Here is an 18,877-nt window from a genome sequence, read left to right as displayed (position 1 = left end):
TTTCATGTAAGCCAGCTGCCAGCTCCTTCCTGGGCCAGAATGGGGGCAGTGTCACTGTCCTGCCTCAGACTACAGCCCACATAGAGCCCTGGCCGTTCTCCAGGTCTGTCACCACCACAACCCCCCGCCCCCAGTCTGCCCACCTTATCCCCATCTACTTGAGGAGCCCTGGGCAGACTCAGAGGCTTTAAAATGTTGTCACTTTTCTGGGGTAAGGTGGGAGAGGGGTGAAGGCAGAGGACGCTATTTGAGGCCAAGGAGGAAGGAGAAAGGCCCTAGGTGAGTCCCAGAGCTGGGAGCAGGAAGGAGGGAGACAGGAAGAAACAAAGGGTGATTTAACAAGAAAGAGTTTATTTTTAATTGTCTTTTAACTGCAGCCACAGAGGGGAGAAGGGTTGGGGAGGGGAGAGGGGCTGGGGGCCCGTTTGGGGCTGGTGGTGGTGGGCTGTAGACAATTCCCTTAATGTGGTTTTTGATATAGAGCCCAAATTAGCTCTAATAAAAAGGGATAATAAAGCCAACTCTTACACCAAGCGCAGCCAGGAGGGGCTGCGAGCAGGCTGTTACCAAGAGGAAACTGCATTCTCATTTCAATTAACCTTGTTTGCACCCCGCCACGTCCACACAAATAACAATAACATTAATTCAGGGCACTGGTGCGGCGTCCACATTAGACAGCTTGGAATGCACACCGGCTTTGGAGCTGGGAGCTAATGAACCCGAAACTCGACGTGAATTTCCAAATTGCTCACAAAAGAGTTTCAGAGCTCTATTAGGGAGAAAAATGCTGATTCTTTTCAAGTCCCTCAAGGGGAAAAGCTGTGGGAGCAGCAGCAGCAGCAGCAGCTCCTCATGCCACCTCACCCCACTGCAGCCTCTCACACAGGCCCCTCCCTGACCCAGGTGCTGTGGCCACATCTGCGGGCTGGGCATTCCCATGGGCCAGCAGGTGGGCCTTGGGCATGGGACACTATGGGAGGGACTCCAGCTCCCAGGGTCCCCACATCCCAGCCAGCACTGACCCCTGACCTCAGAGCTATCACAGAAACCCTTGGGCCCTGGCAGCAGGCACCCTTGCCCTCCACAGGACTGCCTCCTCCCCCAGCTCTGCCCACTCACAGTGCTATCCTTGGGGACAGGGTGAGCCCTGCCGAGACTCTCCTCCTTCCTTCTCTCAGGAGACCCCTGCCTGGTACCCTCATACACAGCTCCCTTTGCCAATCCCTGTAAGGCCCTGGCCCCAGGCAGGTGGTGGGCATGGGAGGGAGCCTAGCATCACTGAGGAGAATGTAGCATGGCTGAGTGCTGCCGGGAGGACACGGAAGGGGACCCATGTGGCATGTGGTGCCATATGCTGCCTCCAGCTGGGGTAGAGGGTCAGAGGTAGTGCACCAGTTGCACATGCCAGGGCAGGGGTCTGTGGGACTCAAGCCCATGACAGTGGGGCACACTCACCTTCTCCTTGGACACATGGTGGGAAAAGGGGCAGGTCCCGTCTGTCTTCTTGCACGTGCCCCGCACAAACCTGGGGCACCAGGAGAAGAGGATTGAAGGGGGCTGGCGGGGACCCGAGGTGGCCCACACAGACCTACAGGTGCTCACCTGGTGCACACGGCCACCTTCTCAGGGTCATGGATGTAGGGGCAGAGCTCACCGCGGTTGCAGCGGCCAAAGCGGTTGTAGTACATGCAGTACTCTCTGCGCTGCTCCCTCCGCTGCCTGGCCTGCCGGATGATGGCCAGGCTGCGCTGCACGGCCCGGCTGGGGGCAGGGCAGAGGTGTGTGAGCCCAAGGGAGAGCAGGGACCCCACCCCAACTACCCCACCCAAAGGAAGTACCTGGCCAGGGAACGGCTACAGCTGCTTGGAGGGTCCAACCGGCCTGTGGGAGAGAGGCGCAGGTCACACCAGGCTGCAGCGGGCCACATTCCCTGCCCACCCCTCCCTCCAGGAAACTGCCCAGAGAGCCCACCCCCTGAGGGTGCTGCTGGGCCCTATATCTGGACCCTGTCAAGGGCAGACTCCCATGGGGCCCTCAGAGCCAGCACAGCCAGGAGGCCCATGGCAGGAACAGACTACTCAGACAGGAGCTCATGGGCTGCACAGCTATATGGATGCTGGCTGGACTGTGCGCCCCCTGCATTTGGGCGCACACCCTAATAGCCAGGCAGCCAGGACATGCTCTCAGGCTGAAGAGATGACTGGTCTGTGGACACCTGTCTAGGGTCCCTCCCCATCTGGCCACCTAGGAGGCTGCCATACACATGAAGAATACAGTGGCTGCAGGGGCACCTCCATCTTCCACAGCCCGGAGTGGGACCTGAAGGGTTGCTTAAGCCACATATGGTCTGACCTTATAAGAGCAAGAATGGCTTTTACATTTCTGAAGAGTAGCAAAACAAAAATAAAAGCTAAGTATGCATACAGAGTAGGTAGGAAACCTCCTGAAGCTCTGCTGGGCCCTGCCCATGTGGCCTGAAGCCTCAGGCCTTGTGCTAGCATGGGGGGGACAAGCCCAAGACCCCAGACCAGGCCTGGTGGATCCTACCAGCTGGTGGCTGTTATTTGAAATTTTGGAGGTACCTCATTAGACATTTCTCAAAACTCCAAGCATGACAACCACCTCAGACATTCTGAGATCACAGACAAAGGTCTAGGAGAAGGCAGGTGACAGGAGGGAGATGGGCACTGGGGCTGAACGTGGCTAGGCTGGTGAGAACCCTGGGACCCAAGGTGGGCCGGGGAGGAGGAGGTGGTGGTTAGGAAGGTAGGGGGCCACCTCCAGGAGGAGGTACAGTACAATTGTAGGGGGGTCACCCCCTGATGAGGACAGCCTTCCTGGCTCCTCAAGTGCACACATGACCCTTCCCAGACTATATCCAAGTTCCTATGGGCAACTGCTGAGATAGACAGGGCAAGGGGCAGAAGTGACATCACTCAGAAATTCTGGGGACCTGAGGTGGTAACAAAAACATTCTGGTTTAAAAAGGGATATTCCAAAGTCACCTGGACCCAAGTAGCTGGTCCCTCTGCTCCTTGGCCTCAGGAGTAGCCCCCCTCACACACCAGAGTAGCTCTACCAGAGACAGACCATGGCCCTCTCTCAGGGACCTGACCTTGCCAGGCCTGCCTAGACCCTATCCTACTCTTGGCCTCCTCAGCCTACAACCTCCTCCCTCCACTTCCAGCTCCCTGGGCTCAGCTGGGGTGAGGGCTTGCTAGCCATGCTGTTGGTCTCAGGAAACACTGAGTTGCAGAGGAGGGGAGGGACATTGGCCTGCTGGAGCCATGTGGGGCCCCCCCATGGCCATGGCTGCCTCCCACTATCAGTTTTGGTCTCAAATCTCTCTCTTTTTTTTTTTTAACTTTTTTTTTTTTTGAGACAGAGCTCAAGCTGTCCCCCTGGGTAGAGTGCTGTGGCATCACAGCTCACAGCAACCTCCAACTCCTGGGCTCAAGCGAGTCTCCTGCCTCCGCCTCCCAAGTAGCTGGGACCGCAGGCGCCTGCTACAATGCCTGGCTATTTTTTGGTTGCAGCCATCATTGTTGTTTGGTGGGCCTGGGCTGGATTCTAACCTGCCACCTTAGGTGTATGTGGCTGGCACCTTAGCTGCTTGAGCCACGGGCGCCAAGCCTCAGTCTCAAATCTCAAAAGGGTAGCTCCAGGGCTGGGAGGCAGGACCCTCAGTGGGAGAGAAGAGCTCTGTGACCAGGCAGCCCAGGCCAGTAGCTGTGGTATGAGCCAGTGCTAGAAATGGGGAGATGCAGGCAAGGGGAGGGTGGTGAGGGGAACACAGGGTGAAGGGGGCTGAGGATGAGAGGGTGCAGAGTGCAGGGTGAGGGCTCAGGGTAATGGGCTGCAGGGTGAGGGGGTGAAAGGTAACGAGGTACAGGGTGAGTGGAAAGCAGGGTGAGGAGGGTGAGGGGGGTGAGGGGGCTTAGGGTGGGGGAATGCAGGGTGATGGGGGCTCAGGGTGCAAAGTGTGGGGGTGCATGGTGAGGGAGTACAGGGTGACAGGGGTCTTAGGATGAGGTGGTCTCAGGGTGAGGGTGGCTCAGAGTACAGGGTGAAGGGGACTGAGGATGAGGGGAGCACGGTGGGGGGCAAGGTGCAGGATGAAGGGGGTGTAGGGTGTACGGGTTGAGGGGGCACAAGGGTGACAAGGGATGTATAGGGCTCAGAGGCAACAAGATGTTTAGGGCAGTCTCTGTCCCGGCAGGAACACTTGTTGGTAGGGCAGCAATAGAGCCCTGTCCAGGTAGCAGGGAGGCAACCTCAAACTTCACACTTGCCAGCCCTCATGGAAAAGACAAAATACAGTCACCCAGGCTGCTGTGACACTGCAGTGCCATCTGCTCCCAGCAAGGCACATGCTGACTTCACATGCCCAAGTGTCAGAACTAAGGGGGTGAGGTCTGATCCCTTTCCACTGTTTGCTCTTTAGAAAAAAGCAGTGTGGGGCTCACAGTAGGATTTTTGATGAGAACAGGAGGCACCTTTTCAAATGCTGTGCAGTGTTAAAAAATGCGCATAAAGTAGCTGGCTTGGAAAGAGGCAAGGGCTGCTGAGAGGTGCTAAAAAGTTCAACTCTACAACCCTCAGCTGTAGCCTCCACAGCAGAAGGTGCTGAGCACTCTAGAGAACCTTCACTTCTGAGGATCTTCCAAAAATAGACACTGACTCCCTCCAGCCCCACCCCTACTGGGTTCCTGGATGGACGGGTGGAGGGCCTGGGTTCCAGGCGAGGGTGGAGGGCCCTCTGGGGTCACAGCTTCCTCAGCACCCCAGTTCTTGCTCTGGCTGGAGCCCACCCGATGGTAGGGGATAAGTTCAGGCAGCCCCAACCCCAGCCCCACTACACAGGGTCAGGCTGGCCCCTTCCAGGACATCAGAGGGAGGTCTGCACTAAGCCCTGGCCTGCCTAGCTGGGGTCACTAGGCCCTCCGGGGAACATCAGTCCATGGCCCTTAGGAAGACTGAAGCAGTAGTGGGTGCCTAGGGAGAGGCAGTGTGAGCTGGCTCCATCCCAGGACAGCGCTGGCTCCCTCATGGCCCCCAGGGAGGAGTGGACAGGCGACAGGTGGGTGGCTGAGGCACAGAGGTCCCCTTGCCCAGGAACTCTCAGCAGCTGGTCAGTACAGCAAGGAGGGCACAGCCCACGTCTGTCTCACTTGGACCTGTGGGACATGCCGGGGTCAGGACAAACTAGGCGGGGGGTCAGGCTCCCCATAGTCTGAGCCTGGAGCCAGCGGTGCTGGCAGGCAGACCTGGGGTGCAGCCCACCGCAGGTACTACCAGGTTCTTCAGCCACAACATGGGCCAGGCCCAACCAAAGCACAGGAGAAGGGGTCCTGGGCTGACTCTTTAGGAGGGAGGTTTCAGGGACCCAGGAAAGCCAAGGGCTGCTGCTGCTGCTGCTGCTGTACTTGAGGGGCTAGAGTAGAGCCAGGAGAGGAAGAGAAGCCCCTTCCTCTCCCAAGGAGTCTGCACTTTCTTGGTGAAGTCAAATTGTTGCTGATACTGGGGGAGATTTATTTCTTTAATTATTATTCATCAAAGTGGGCCAGTCAGCACATTCATGGTGGGGAGTAAGCTACCTTCCTCACAGGAGCCAGGCAGCACCCCAGGGCTGTCCCATAGTCACCTCCAAGACTGGCTGGTATACACAGACGGCTGGAGCCCTGCCTCCCCACCCACCCTGGCACCTCTGAGTACCAGGTCCTCCTTACACAGCTCAGGCAGAACTGAGGGGCTCTGGGCTACTGCTAGAGCAGAGGTGTGACAGGCCCCAGAAGGGCAGGGAAGAGGGACTGACTCTCAGCTAGCTGTTCTAGGGAAAGGCCCATGGGCAAGTAAGGCCAGAACAGATTGTCCATGTGCAGTGACATCAGGGGCTCTGTGCCTGCCGGGCCTCACTGTGTGCAGACAGGAAGGTGAGATTCAGCAGGGCTCAGCACTTGGCCCAGAGTGGGAGCAGGAATGAGAGCAGACTGGAAGCTTCCCAGGAGGAATATGACCCCCGTTCCCTCCCCTACATTCCCCCATCTTCTAGGCAACAGCCTTCAGCTCCCTAGAGCTCAGAGCAGGGCCTTCCCAGTGGAGGGCACTGTCAGAGCAGGTCAAGTCTAAACCTGCCACCTGCACACTGGCACATAGCAGTCGTCTCTAGGATACTAGGGCCCAGCACTGCCTCAGGGCAAGGAAACCCTACTGGGTTGACTCAAGTGGCCCCACCAATTATCTCTGGCCCTCAGCCTCACACCTCCCCAGCATTGGAACCACACGGGTTGCCTTTCCACTGTGACAGAAAGCTGTGGGCTGGGAACCCACCTCCCACTAGGCCTTAGGGCTCTGCCCGGCTGCTCTGTGAGGCCAGAGAGGGAGGCCTGAGGCTGAGAGGCCAGCCCTTGCCCCAGGACTAAGGTCCTGACTGTAGGGTCACCTGGGCAGGGGTCACACTCAGGACAAGGCTACTCAAAGCTGGGTTTTCCCTTCAACAAGGAGGCCAGGGGAAAGGTGGGACCAGTGGGTGTGACCCACAAATAGGCTGCCTCATGGCCCCATCAGGGGCTGACCCCGACCTCCCTGCAGAGCAGCTGCTGCTGGCTCCCTGCAGGCCCTATTGCCATGCACCAGGCCTCATGTGTCTACTCCCACCTGGCTGTCCAGCCTGGGGTCCGCCCTGCCAGGGGCCAGGCTTAGCAGGGAGTCACAGGCTAGGAAAGGAGAGACCCCCACCCAAGACCCCACCATCTATGGCATAAACAACTGTGTGTGGGGCCCCATGGGCTACCAAGCACTAAGCTCTGGGCTCAGAAGTGACCAGTGTAAGCCCTGCTGGGTCAGAGGCGGGCCTGCCCCCAGCCCCTAGCAGCTGCCACTGAGCACTCAGGGTGGGAAGCAGAGGTGAGGCCACAGTCCCAGGAGATCACACAGCCAGTCCCTTGAGGCACGGATGGGAAACAGAAGCACCCAGGGCCCAGCTGAGCAGAGGTGCCTCTCCTTGGGAACCCTGTTCCCAGGGTGTCCAGCAGGGCTGGCTTCTGGATAGCGCTCCTTCTCTGGCTCTGATCCTCTGCCACCCCCTCCTTCTAGCCTAGCCTCTCCCTCATGCCTTCTGCAGCAGGCCTGTACCCCCCACAGCCTGCAATTTTGCCTTTTTTTGATGGACAAGGAAAGAGCAAAAATCAGACTGAAACCAAAATATTTTTCTAGTTAATTTGTACAATAACCAAATCCAAAGCATTTCCTTCTCCTCAGCCTGCTTCCCTGGGCCTCATGGGCACAAGGAGGTGGTGGCGGCTGCCTCCAGACACAGTTGGTGAGGCGTCACCAATGTGATTATGGGCGCCGCTGCCCCAGGTGTTCACTCGCCCGGGTGTGTTTGCCATACCTGGCTCATCTTTTGTTCAAGAGCAAAACGCAGACACTGTGCACAGCCCACAGAAAGTTAGGGGCCGCTCAGCTAAGTGAGAGGCCCATGCTACTGCAGGGCCCTTCCCAGAGGATGACAAAGGCTGCAGGGCCTCCTGGAGCCTTCCCTGCTCAGGCTGCCCCAGCCTCAGCAGGAACAGTACCAGGCTCTGAGTGTAGCAAAGAGTAAAATCAACTCTCAGGCTGGGAGATGACCCACTTGGGAAGTGCTCATTGGGATCGGTTTCCTGGGAGCACCAGGCCTGGATGTCCTCCTCAGACAGAGGAGGCTATGGCCTCACCTGGGAACAAGGGCTCAAGCCAAACCTGTGAGGATCCCCAAGACATCAAGAATGGGTGGCCTGACCTGTGCGGAGGAGGGGCCTGCTGCCCCCGTCACTGGGCCGGCTGCAGGTCTTGGAGAGCTTGTTGGCAGACACCTTGTAGAGGACGCCTCCGATGCTGCGGTAGCCTCTGTTTCGCCACCGAGGTGAGCCTGACTGTGCTTTCCCACCCCCGGTGGCAGCTGGACGCAGGCAGTTTAGCACCAGGGACCTGCAGAGACAGGAACTTCAGACGTGGCCCCAGGAGGGACTGGGGCTCTGGTGATCAGTGCCAGAGTTTAACCCGGACCCAGACTCTGACTGGGACAGAGTGGGGCTCACTGTAGCCAGGGTGACCACAGACCATCAGTCCAGGTACCCAGAGACCTCTGTCCCCTGCTCCCTAGGGGTAGTTCTGTGGCATTTACCAGGGAACACTGCCAAGGAGCCCCACAAGGTAGCTTTTCCAACCCCATCAAGCAGGCTGGAGACTCATGAGTCCCCAGAGGGTCTCAGGAAGGAGATGTCTGCCCAGCAAGCACACATCCTCACTTTGGGTGCCATCACACCTGGGCTCTGCCCATCTGGCCAGGTACTGCTGGGTGGGTTCCCTGGGGCTGGGAGTGGCACCAAAGAGTCCACATTTTGACAAGCAGGACCGGGCCAGACCTGGACCTGTAGTGGGACAGCCCCTAAGTCTTTGCCTGAGCTGAAAGCCCCCTCTACGACATATGCCACTCTGGGCAGCAGGTGCCTCCATTGCTCATGATGCCCCAACCCCCTTATCTGCCTCTCAGAGAGCCCTGCACTGACAGCTGGTGGGGGACAATCACTCAGACCCCCAACCAGGTAGCTGCTGGGGGAAATGCCCAATTTGTGTCAAGATTCAGCCCAAAGAGGCCTGAAAGAGTCCCCAGGATCAGTGGAGAAACAGACCTGGGCCGATAAACCTTCAACCTAAGTAGCCTCCTATTCCCTCCTGTTTTCCCTGCACCACAGGTCCCGGGCCCCATCCTGCCAGATACCCCACAGCCCCCAGGGAAGCACAAGAGCAGGGTAAGTAGGGAGCAGACCCCAGCAGCCCAGCTGCCTGCACCCTCTGCTACTCCTCCACTGTCACCTGGACAGGCTGGCCAGGTACTCCACAGGGCGGTCAGGGTCAGCCCCTGTGATGAGGCCATAAGGCACCCTCTTTGTGGGTCACACTCACAGCCTCAGGCCTCTACAGAGGATGAGTCTCCTCTGCCAAGCACATTTCAGCAGTGATTTCCTCTAGCAAATCAAGCTTAATTCCCATTAGCTTAGACTCTGCTCAGGCTATGACTGCTGAGTATATACACTGTGCCCATGGGTATATCTGGGCAGGGTAGCTCGGGGCTGTCCTCAGCAGAACCCTGAGGGTACAGTAAGGGTGGCCTTCACTCCCAGCAGCAGCTCCTGGGCTGGGCCCCACCCTTCTGAGTCCTCCATCATGCCCACAGCCCTGCACCCCACCCAGACCAGAGATGCCGCTCCTCTCCTCAGGAGCAGGCAGGCACCCAATCCCACCTGCAGCTGCAGGAGACCATTTCCCGGCTGGGGTTGCTCCCCTCAGATCCAGGCCTTCCAAGTACACAGAGGTGGGGGGCTGACTTACTTGGCTAGTTGGACAGGGCAGGCCACAGGTGCCACTAGGTGCAGTCACCAGGAATAAAAGTGCTAGGGGTCGAGCAGCCCTGCCTTGGGCTCAGCCACCATGCCCATCACTCAGCACCATGGCCCTTCTGGGCCTTGGTCTCTCCATCTGCAAGCTGGGGCCATTCTCACCAGCCCAGGGCCTCTGAGGGCCCATTAGAAAAATAATGGGAGCAGAGCCAGCCAGGCGCTCAGGACAGAAGCTGCAGTGTAAGTATAAACACGACACAAGAAGCACTTAACCCAGTTTCCCTTAATTAAAATTCAAGTTCACAAACACTAATCTTAGAAAGAAAGAGAGCACCAAGGGACCTCACTGTGCTGAGTGGCGTGCCTGGCCCCCACCTCCCGCTCAACCTGGCTGTGGCCCACAGGGTCAGCTGCCCCACCCCCCACACCCCGTGCTCCATCTGAGCAGGGGTGGATGGGTACTCTGCCAGCCCTTGTGCCCCTCTGTGCATTGCCAGCCAAACTCAGAGCTTGGGACCCCACTGTGGCCTGCCCTGGCTTCAGGACACCTGTGGGCTGGTAAGCACCTGCCCTGCACCTTCCTGAGTGAGGGATAGGCTCCTGTAACTTCCTCCTGACCATCGCTGGCCCCTTATTGCCCCTTCTTGTGTCAGTCAAGGCTGGGGCACTGTAGGAGGGTGAGGGGGCTGGTGATTGGGGGATACCATGATAATGCAACATAGGCCACCTGCTGAGCCTCTGGCCATCATATAGCTGGGCCAAAGTCCTTGGCTCTGGGAGCCACCACTTGGGACCTACATAGGCCCTGCCTCTAGCAGGCTTCGTGAGGGAAGCATGGCACAGGCCTCCATGAAGGAGGGACAGACAGCAACAAGACTCATGCCTGACTTCAGGACATCTTGGGAAGGTGGGAGAACTCACTGAGGTTCAACTGGAGATTGCCTACCATCCGCTCACCTGTGCCCCTCTCCCCAGGCACCCTGCGGGTCTAGCAATGAGAGCTACAGCACCTGCTCCCTCCCCTAGGGACAGTCCAGAAGGCAAAGAGCTGGCCAAGCCAGGCAAGGGACTGGTGGAGGCAGAGACCTGCAGGGTCTCTGAGGGTCAGGAGGAGCAGCTTCCAGCATGGCCAAGTTCTAGGCACAAGGGCACCATCCCTGCCCCACGAGATCCAGCAGCCCTGGTCTCTACACAGAGAAGCCTCAGTCTATCTCTATTAACAGGTCCATCTCACAGCCCAAGAGCCAGCCACAGCTCAGGCCTAGGTATTGTGGATACGCCCACCCTGCCTGGCACCTTTGGTCGAGCAGCCCACCTCCTTAGAGGACGCTTCTCATGATTTGTTTTCACAGCTGAAAAGCACATCTCTGGTGACACCTCTTTCCACATTTATTCTCATGGACGAACGTGAACAACCAACCCATTGGTTCCCTTGTCTCCCCTCCCCAGGACACTGGAATTTGACAGCAACTGCCAGATGCTGGAGGGTCCACTTGGCAGAATGGAAGCATGGTAGCCCTTCTACCTCATCATCCCAGACTCCGTGCTCCCTTTCCCTGCACACACACATGCCCAGGGCCTCCAGTGAATAGGGACAGACACAGCCTGCTGCTTGGCACTCCCACGGGCCTGGGAATCTCCCACGGAGAAGCCGCATCCTGGAGGCTGTGGGGGCACCTGGGGAGAGCTGGCAGGACCCTCCTGGCTTTGGAACCTGTGAGAGGTGGTGCTAGGAGGGCGTCGGGTGGAGCCTTGTTGCTTTTCATGGCCATGGGTGTCACAGCACTCCAGTAAATTGTGACCCTAATGGAGAGGACAGCCTTTGGAAACGAACTGTATTGAGAAGAGGGGATAAAATTAATGAGATAATAGCAGGGCCAAGGACCCAGAGAACGCGCCTGCCCTCACGGCAAGCTCTGTAATTCCTTTTCTGCAACAGGAGCCCGCAGATCTAAAGGCTTCTCCCATCCGTCCGGCAAGCCTACGCCGCCAGGAAATTTCATTAACGCTGGAAAATAGGAAAGGTATTAAGCGTGGATAATGAAGGCTAGGGAGGGAACAGTGCCTTAAGATAGTCTCCCTTCTCGCCTTTGTAATGGGAGGCATGAACTTTCCCTTCAAATCCATTTCTAATCCATTTGAAATACTACAGCAAATTATCTTTCCTTCAGCCCGAAAGCGGCCAGCCAATTTACTCCGAATAGAAGTGACAATGCCCCAGGATTTATCACCATAACCTTGACTACACCAGGGTGAGGCTGGGCCTCCCCTCTTCCCCCTGGGGGGGGGGGCATGAAGGACAGGAAGGGGGGAGATAACATTTTAAATGAAAAGCGGTGGTAATGGGGAGAAAGTCACACATACCACAAAAGTGGGTTTACTTTAAAAAAAAAAAAAAAAAACCGGCAGCCTGTGCACTGTGCTGTAGGAGCAGCTGGAAGCCTCTGGGCTGACCAAGGGGCTAAGGGGGCATGCAGGTGACTCACAAGGCAAGACCAGAGATCAGCCCAAGTGCAGCCCTGCCAACCACTGATGACTCCTTCCTGCCTGAGTATAGGAGCAGAGAGGAAGAGCCAGGTGAAAAGGACACCCCTGGGTGGGGTGCGGACTTTGGGGTTCCAGGCAAGATGAAAGGAAGGAAACCTTGTCTGGTTTCCCTGAGAACCCAGAGCTGAGTGTGGTGTGTCCCCTGGCTACATCTGCAAGGCACACTGTGCTCAGAGAGCCAGCCTCCCATGTCCTCAAAGGCCTTGGCTGCCACTAGCCCACAGGAGAGGTTTGAGGGCTCACCCTGAACGCCTGTGGTCTGTCCCTCCCTGAGGGCACTACCCATAGCAGTTCAGTGCAGCCCACAGCAAGATGGGGCCTTGCCTGGGCCACTGTATCACTCCTCAGGCAGTGATACTCAGCCAGGTACTTGGGTGTGTACGCACAGATAAGCAAACAGGCTCCTACACCTGTCCCCAGGGAGATGGCCTCCGTACCTGTGCCACCAGTGCCAGAAGCCCAAGGCTCAGCAGAGATATGCCTGGCAAGCACACATGCCTCCTGCTGCAGGCCCACACCAGGGCAAGTGCAGGCCTTGAGCAGCCTGACCCTGTGCATCCCTGGACTCTGCGCGCCACTTCCTGCTGTGGGCAGGGGCACTCCTGCATGCAGTGGTAGCCATGTCACGGAACCCAGCCATAAGACAGACCAGAGAGAGTAAGGTACCAATTCCTAGCCCACTGGGCCAGGCACACACAGGTGGGACCCAAGGGACCCAGGCTATAGTCAAGCAACTTCCTAACTAGGAAATGTCCTCCACTCACCAAATTTGATGGCACCTTCAAAGAAGGCCACCCTCCCTGTGGGCCTACAGTGTGTTCAACACTGGGGTCCTTCAAGGCTTTGTCCACACAGGTCGTGTGGGCCAGGGGTGAGGCTACGCAGACAGCAGACAGCTTCTGTGCAGGCCTAGGCGTCTTGGAAAGCATCCCCTCACTGACCCCCCCTCCCCCCTCAGTGCACCAGGGTGGCCCCAGAGAGCCCTGAGAAGCGCTCCTGGCTGAAACTCAGTCTTCTCCCATCACAGCGGCCTGGCCTCCCCTCAATCCAGCCTGGCCTCTGACTATGACTTCTGCAGGTGGCCTTGGTGTCCCCCCTTACAGAGCCCCAGGGCCAGGCCTCCCACTGTGGTCTCCGCTGACTGATGGGCTGGCCTGGTCCCACCCAGGGCAGGCTGGGGTCCCTGTGCCCATCCTGGTCTACTATTTTGTTGGAAAACTGCCCCCCCAAAACCTGAAGTGTGTCCCTTGTTCTTATAACCACCAAGTCATGAGCCCCAATGGCCCAGGCTCTCTGACCCTTGCTGGCCACCGTGCCCTCATGCATCCTCCCTCCAGCCCAGAACTTCATTCACCCCAGAAAGTTCTTGATCCTGGAAAACACCACCTGCCCTCCTGGCAATGGGCCTTGGTACATGCTGTCCCTCTGCATGGACTCCTGGCTATGCCTGAGCCAAAGCTCTGATGCCACACCCTTGGGGAAGCCACCCTGATCCCTGACAAGTGTGAAACCCTCCCTGCTAAGCCAGTGCTGTACCTCAGCACAGGGCTCTGCTGACTCACCAGGTGCACCCTAGGTGAGGTTCTGCTCTGGGGCACCTGGAACCTCTAGAAAGGGCTCAGGGGCCCTAGGAGATCACAGACAACCTCTGACCCCTCCAGCCTCAGAAAGGTCAGTGTGCATGCCAGGGACCCAGCAGCCCTGGGCCAGCAGAGACATGTGGGAGGTGGGCAGGCCAGCTGGGGAGCAGAGAAAACAACTGGGAAAGCATTTTTCAGGAAATGGAGCATGATTTTTCGAAGCTTGGAGACTGGGCGTGGAGTGCGCAGTCAGCAGAAGAGGGGCTTGGGGAGGAGGCTCGCGCAGCGAATCCCCAAGTAGGTCAGGCGGAGCCGCGACGACAGGCACAAAACTGCTTAGTGGGGCTTTCCAGCGGAAACGCTGACGGCCCAAGCCAGGCCTGCGGAGGGGAGTATGTGCGTGAGCACGCACATGGGTAAGCCTCCCTCCTTCCCTCCAGCCCCAGAGCGGGCACTTGCGCCTGGACAGCCCCTCACCTTCGAGCTGACACAGGGCAATGCAGACAAGGGGACCAAGTGAGAGACCTGGTTCTGGGGGAGGGAGATAGAGTCCCTGAGGGGCGAAAAGGAGCTGGGCCTGAAGGGTGTGGGGTGAGAGGGACAGAGAAATGTGTAAGGTGGGGTGGCCTGGGAGATGGTGGCCTCCACGGTCTTGGCCGGTCTGTCACCAAGGCCAAGGACTGCCTTCTGAGTCAGCAGGTGATGGATACAAAGGCCTCGTGATGGCTGGGGTCATCTGACCTCACAAGAAGGGCCCTCCTCCACCCACGTAACTAGCTCCTCTCAAGTCTGGTCCACTGACCTCCAAAGCCCTGCTACCTGGACCCCTGGGCCCCTCAGGCCCCCCAGGCCCTCCAGGAAGCAGCTCTGATCAGGGGATTCATAGATTTCAGCCTCCCTTCTATGTGCAGGCATCCCAGCGATTTGCTCTCTAGGACACACCTCTAGCATGTGGTAGGTGGGCTACAGGCCTGGGTGGGGGCCCAAGCCATCTGCACAGGTCGCCTGAGAGGAAAGAGCCCAGGGACTTTGAGCTGCACTGGTGATCTCCACGCCTGCGGACAGTACCGGCAAAGGGTCACAGCCTCACAGGGGTCACAGCAAGGGTGGGCATAGTCTGAAGGGGATGAGAAGGGGTGTGGGCAGCAAGCCCAGCGTGAGACCCTGGGCTGACCAAGGCAAGGCTCTGTTGTGTCAGTGCTGGGTGGGGGCTGCTCTTTCCTGAGGGGCACCTCCCTGCCAGCCAAGCCCATGTGGTGGTGGGCAATGCTAATGTGCTGCCTGTTACCAACGCGGCTGCTCCATCATGAGGGGCTGGGACTATTTTATGTATTTTATGTGCTCACATCTATTCAATTGGTATTTCGATCAATGGATGCATTACAAGCTTTCCCTTTAAGAGCCTAATAAACAACAAGATGGAAAGTAAAATTCTCCATAAAATGACACTTTTAAAAATCCATTTTGGCTGAAACTATTGGTGTTTTGTACATTAGCTGCAAAAAACAGGTATTACTGGAACTTAACACCTCACTCAGGAGTGCAGAGTTCAGCTCATCAGGCAGAGGGGCTGGGCCAGGCAGTTAAGCACAGTAGCCTTTGGGCAGCCTGGATGGAGGGACCCTCTGAACCAGGTACCACGCCCCAGGCTGGGTCATCAGCTCAGGGTCCACTCTGCCCCTGTGGCCTGGTGAAGAGCAAGGCTGGCCGAAATCCTGCCCAGGGCCTCAGGGACCCCTCTGGTCACCACTGTGCAAGGGATTCACAGCAGACCCAATCTGGCTCCCCTAGAAAGGGGTGGTGACCTCAACAAGCTCTGGGTAGTCTGAGAGTCTTGGGAAGAAGGTACTATCCAGGAAAACACCAGAGAATGACCAAGAAGCCTCAATGATAAAAACCCACTAGCTGGCTCAGTGCCTGTGGCTCAAGTGGCTAAGGTACCAGCCACATACACCTAAGGTGGTGGGTTTGAATCCAGCCTGGGCCCTCCAAATAACAATGATGGCTGCAACCAAAAAATAGGGGTTGTGGCGGGCGCCTGTAGTCCCAGCTACTTGGGAGGCTGAGGCAGGAGACTTGCTTGAGCCCAGGAGTTGGAGGTTGCTGTGAGCTGTGATGCCATGGCACTCTACCCAGGGGGATAGCTTGAGGCTCTGTCTCAAAAAAAAAAAAAAAAGAATGAAATGCCATCTTCTGATTTGGAACCTGGTGGCTGAGGAAGGCTGAGAACCTGACCCCATGTTTCTGAAGTTCATTTGGAGGAAGAAACATTCAGAGACAACACGATAAGCCCCCAGGTTGATGGTGAGGATGAAGATTCCAGAAACATCCACATGTTCAGTCACCTGAGAGACTACAAATACCCTTGCATTGGCTCAGTAAGTGTGTCTTCGGCCCCCACCTCAGACCACAAGTAAAAGGACCATAAGCTCAAAGGTAAAAGCTAAAATAGTCAAGCTTCTCAAAGAAAACATGATCTTGGGGTAGGTAAGTATTTGTTTTGTTGGGTTTTGACCCCAAATATTTCTTAAATAGTATACAAAAGACTACTCCTCACAAAAGAAAGGGGATAAACCAGACATTGTGAAAATTAAGCCCTAGACAGAAAGATGACATGCAGGAGAAGAATGTGCCCATAACACATGAAGAGCCTGAAGAGCCCAGCAAACGAATCAGACGGTGAACGGATACAAACAGGCAAAACTTCGCAGAGCCTGACCATGGGCACCAAGGGAAGAAGAGCCTTCCAGTATTAGTCGGCAAATACGCAAATTGAGGTCCCATGTGATGCCCTCACATGGCCACCAGAGCAGGAAAGTCTGACCCCAGCCAGTGCTGGCCAGGCCATGAGGCAGCTGGACACTCTAAGCTGCTGCAGACCACTCTGGGAAGGGCCTGGCCTCAGCCACTGGACTCAGCACCCACTGCCCCTGCAGAAGCATCCTGCCAACATTGCTGGTGTTGAAAGAATGGCTCCTGGTCAGCCAAGGATGCATCCAATGAGACAGAGCAGCTGTGTGCATAACTAGCAAAGAGGGTAAATTACCCAGACACCCATCAACAAGAATATGCATGAAGTGTGCACACCTGCATCATGGGATATTACGTGGCTGGGGGAAAGGACAGGTACTGTCACATAGCACCACGGTCAAAACTAAGAGACATCATGGGGTATTACGTGGTAGGGAAAGGATGGGCACTGTTACATAGCATCACAGTCAAGTCTAAGAGATACCGTGGGATATTATGTGGCAGGGGGAAAGGATGGGCACTGTCACACAGTACCACACTCAAGTCTAAGAAACACTGGTGTGCCAGTCTATGCAGGCACTATAACAGAACACCACACACTGGGCAGCTTCGACGACAGACATGTATTTCTCCCAAGGCTGGACAAGGGATGTCCAGGGAGGCCTCTCTTCCTGGCTTGCAGACGGTCACCTTGTTGCCCTCAGGCAGCTTCTTCTCTGTGCAGGTGCCCCTGATGTCTCTTCCTCTTCTTTATCTTTTTAAATAAAAAAAAAAAAAAAAAAACTTCCCAGGCTGGAGTGAAGTAGCCTGATCATAGCTCACTAAAACCTCAACTCTTGGCCTCAAGCAATACTCCAACCTCAGCTTCCCCACGTGCTGGGGTTACAGGGTGAGACAGTGCACCTGGCCCTCTATGTCTTTTTTCTTTCTTTTTTCTTTTTTGAGACAGAGTCTCATTCCATCACCCTCGGTAGAGTGCTGTGGCATCACACAGCTCACAGCAACCTCCAACTCCTGGCTTAGGTGATTCTTCTGCCTCAGCCTCCCGAGTAGCTGGGACCACAGGCGCCCGCCACAACGCCCAGCTATTTTTTTGTTGCAATTTGGCCAGGGCTGGGTTTGAACTCACTACCCTTGGTATATGGGGCCAGCGCCCTACCCACTGAGCCACAAGTGCCACCCCCTCTGTGTCTTCTTATAAGGACACCAGTCCTACTGCATTAATCTCAGCTAACTCCTTAAAGACCCTACCTCTAAACACAGACACACGGGGGGTTAGAGTTTCAATCCGTGAATTTTGGTGGGGACATAATTCCATCCCCAACAACTGCCAAATAAAAGAAGTTAGACCCACAACAGCAGTTGCTGTGAGAGCCATTGACTGTGGAGCTTGGGAACAGACAAAACCAACCCAGACCTACGGAGGAGAGAGGGGCAGTGGCTGTGGGTGGAGATGTGCCAGAACTCACAGAATAGTGGGGAGCGGAAGGCTGTTCTCAGCAAACCAATACACAATGTCTTAGAAGACTGACAGATTTAAGAGCCCAGGAAAGAAAACGTTTCTGTTAAAATTTTCACAAAACTGAAAGGCAAAATTGAAACTGAGAAAAATGATAAAAAGACAACATGCTAAATAATTAAAGCGTCTGTTGAATCTATAAAAAGCAGGCACTTCAGGGTGGTGCCTGTAGCTCAGTGAGTAGGGTGTTGGCCCCATATACCAAGGGTGGTGGGTTCAAACCCGGCCCCGGCCAAACTGCAACAAAAAAATAGCCAGGCATTGTGGCGGGTGCCTGTAGTCCCAGCTACTCGGGAGGCTGAGGCAAGAGAATCACCTAAGCCCAGGAGTTGGAGGCTGCTGTGAGCTGTTGGCCACGGCACACTACCAAGGGAGATAAAGTAAGACTGTCTCTTAAAAAAAAAAAAAAAAAAAAGCAGGCACAGGCACTTCAGAGACAAGGGGACAGAGAACACCAGCAATGTTGAACTTGACCAAGAACATGAACCAAGTCCAAGGGAAGACAGCAGTGTCCCTCCAACTCAGGCCAAGTTTCTGGCTCCCCTAAACCACCAGGACTGTTCTGTGGTGCAAGCCAGTGTCATCTGGATCAAGGCATCTCATGGGGGACCCTGAAACCAGTGACAGAGAGGAACAATTTCAGTGCCAGGCCTAACAGGGAACACGGGTGCTCAAGTTGTGTCTAACCAGCAAGACAAATGTCACCTTCTGTGAAAAGCCGTGTGGACTGCAGACACCAGAGGGCCAGAGCTGGGGCTGGTCCTGGCCCTAGCTAAACCCATTATCTGCTCTGCCACTCCTGTCTGTAACATGCAAGGACCATTCCAGGATGTTCTGGCACCCACTGGGCAGAGGACACCCTGGGTAGTGGGAAGCTCTTATCCAATGCCCAGCACTGAGCAGGAGCTAGGAGGGCTTAGGAGGGGGAATCCTGGAGGAGGCATGGCCAAGGGTAGGAGGGGCTGAGTCCTGGAGGTGCACCCTCCTGCTGTAGCTGGGCACCCACCCCCCACTCATCTGCATACCTGCTGGGGAGCAAGCAGGTGGGAAGAGCCCATGTGGGAAGGAGTGAGGCCAGGCTGAGTTTTGGTGTGTGGGGG

At 56.3% G+C, this 18,877-nt stretch overlaps 1 protein-coding gene across 1 annotated transcript in view; it reads right to left on the bottom strand.

Moving 5' to 3' along the window:
• The window catches only part of ZC3H3 (zinc finger CCCH-type containing 3), an 88,474-nt gene that overhangs the window by 19,992 nt on the left and 49,605 nt on the right, over nt 1-18,877 (bottom strand). The window contains exons 5-8 of the mRNA XM_023508411.1: nt 7,781-7,968; nt 1,839-1,881; nt 1,603-1,761; nt 1,456-1,525 (exon numbers count right to left, since the gene is read on the bottom strand). Of these exons, the coding sequence (XP_023364179.1) occupies nt 1,456-1,525; nt 1,603-1,761; nt 1,839-1,881; nt 7,781-7,968 (460 nt within the window). The remainder of the gene's footprint in view (nt 1-1,455; nt 1,526-1,602; nt 1,762-1,838; nt 1,882-7,780; nt 7,969-18,877) is intronic.

Source organism: Otolemur garnettii, unplaced genomic scaffold (assembly GCF_000181295.1).
Source record: "Otolemur garnettii isolate 467f Iridium unplaced genomic scaffold, OtoGar3 scaffold00245, whole genome shotgun sequence".
In the NCBI taxonomy this organism is placed as follows: Eukaryota; Metazoa; Chordata; class Mammalia; order Primates; family Galagidae; genus Otolemur; species Otolemur garnettii.
Note: the sequence above shows the minus strand (reverse complement) of the source record. Positions and strands in the feature narration are given on the sequence as shown.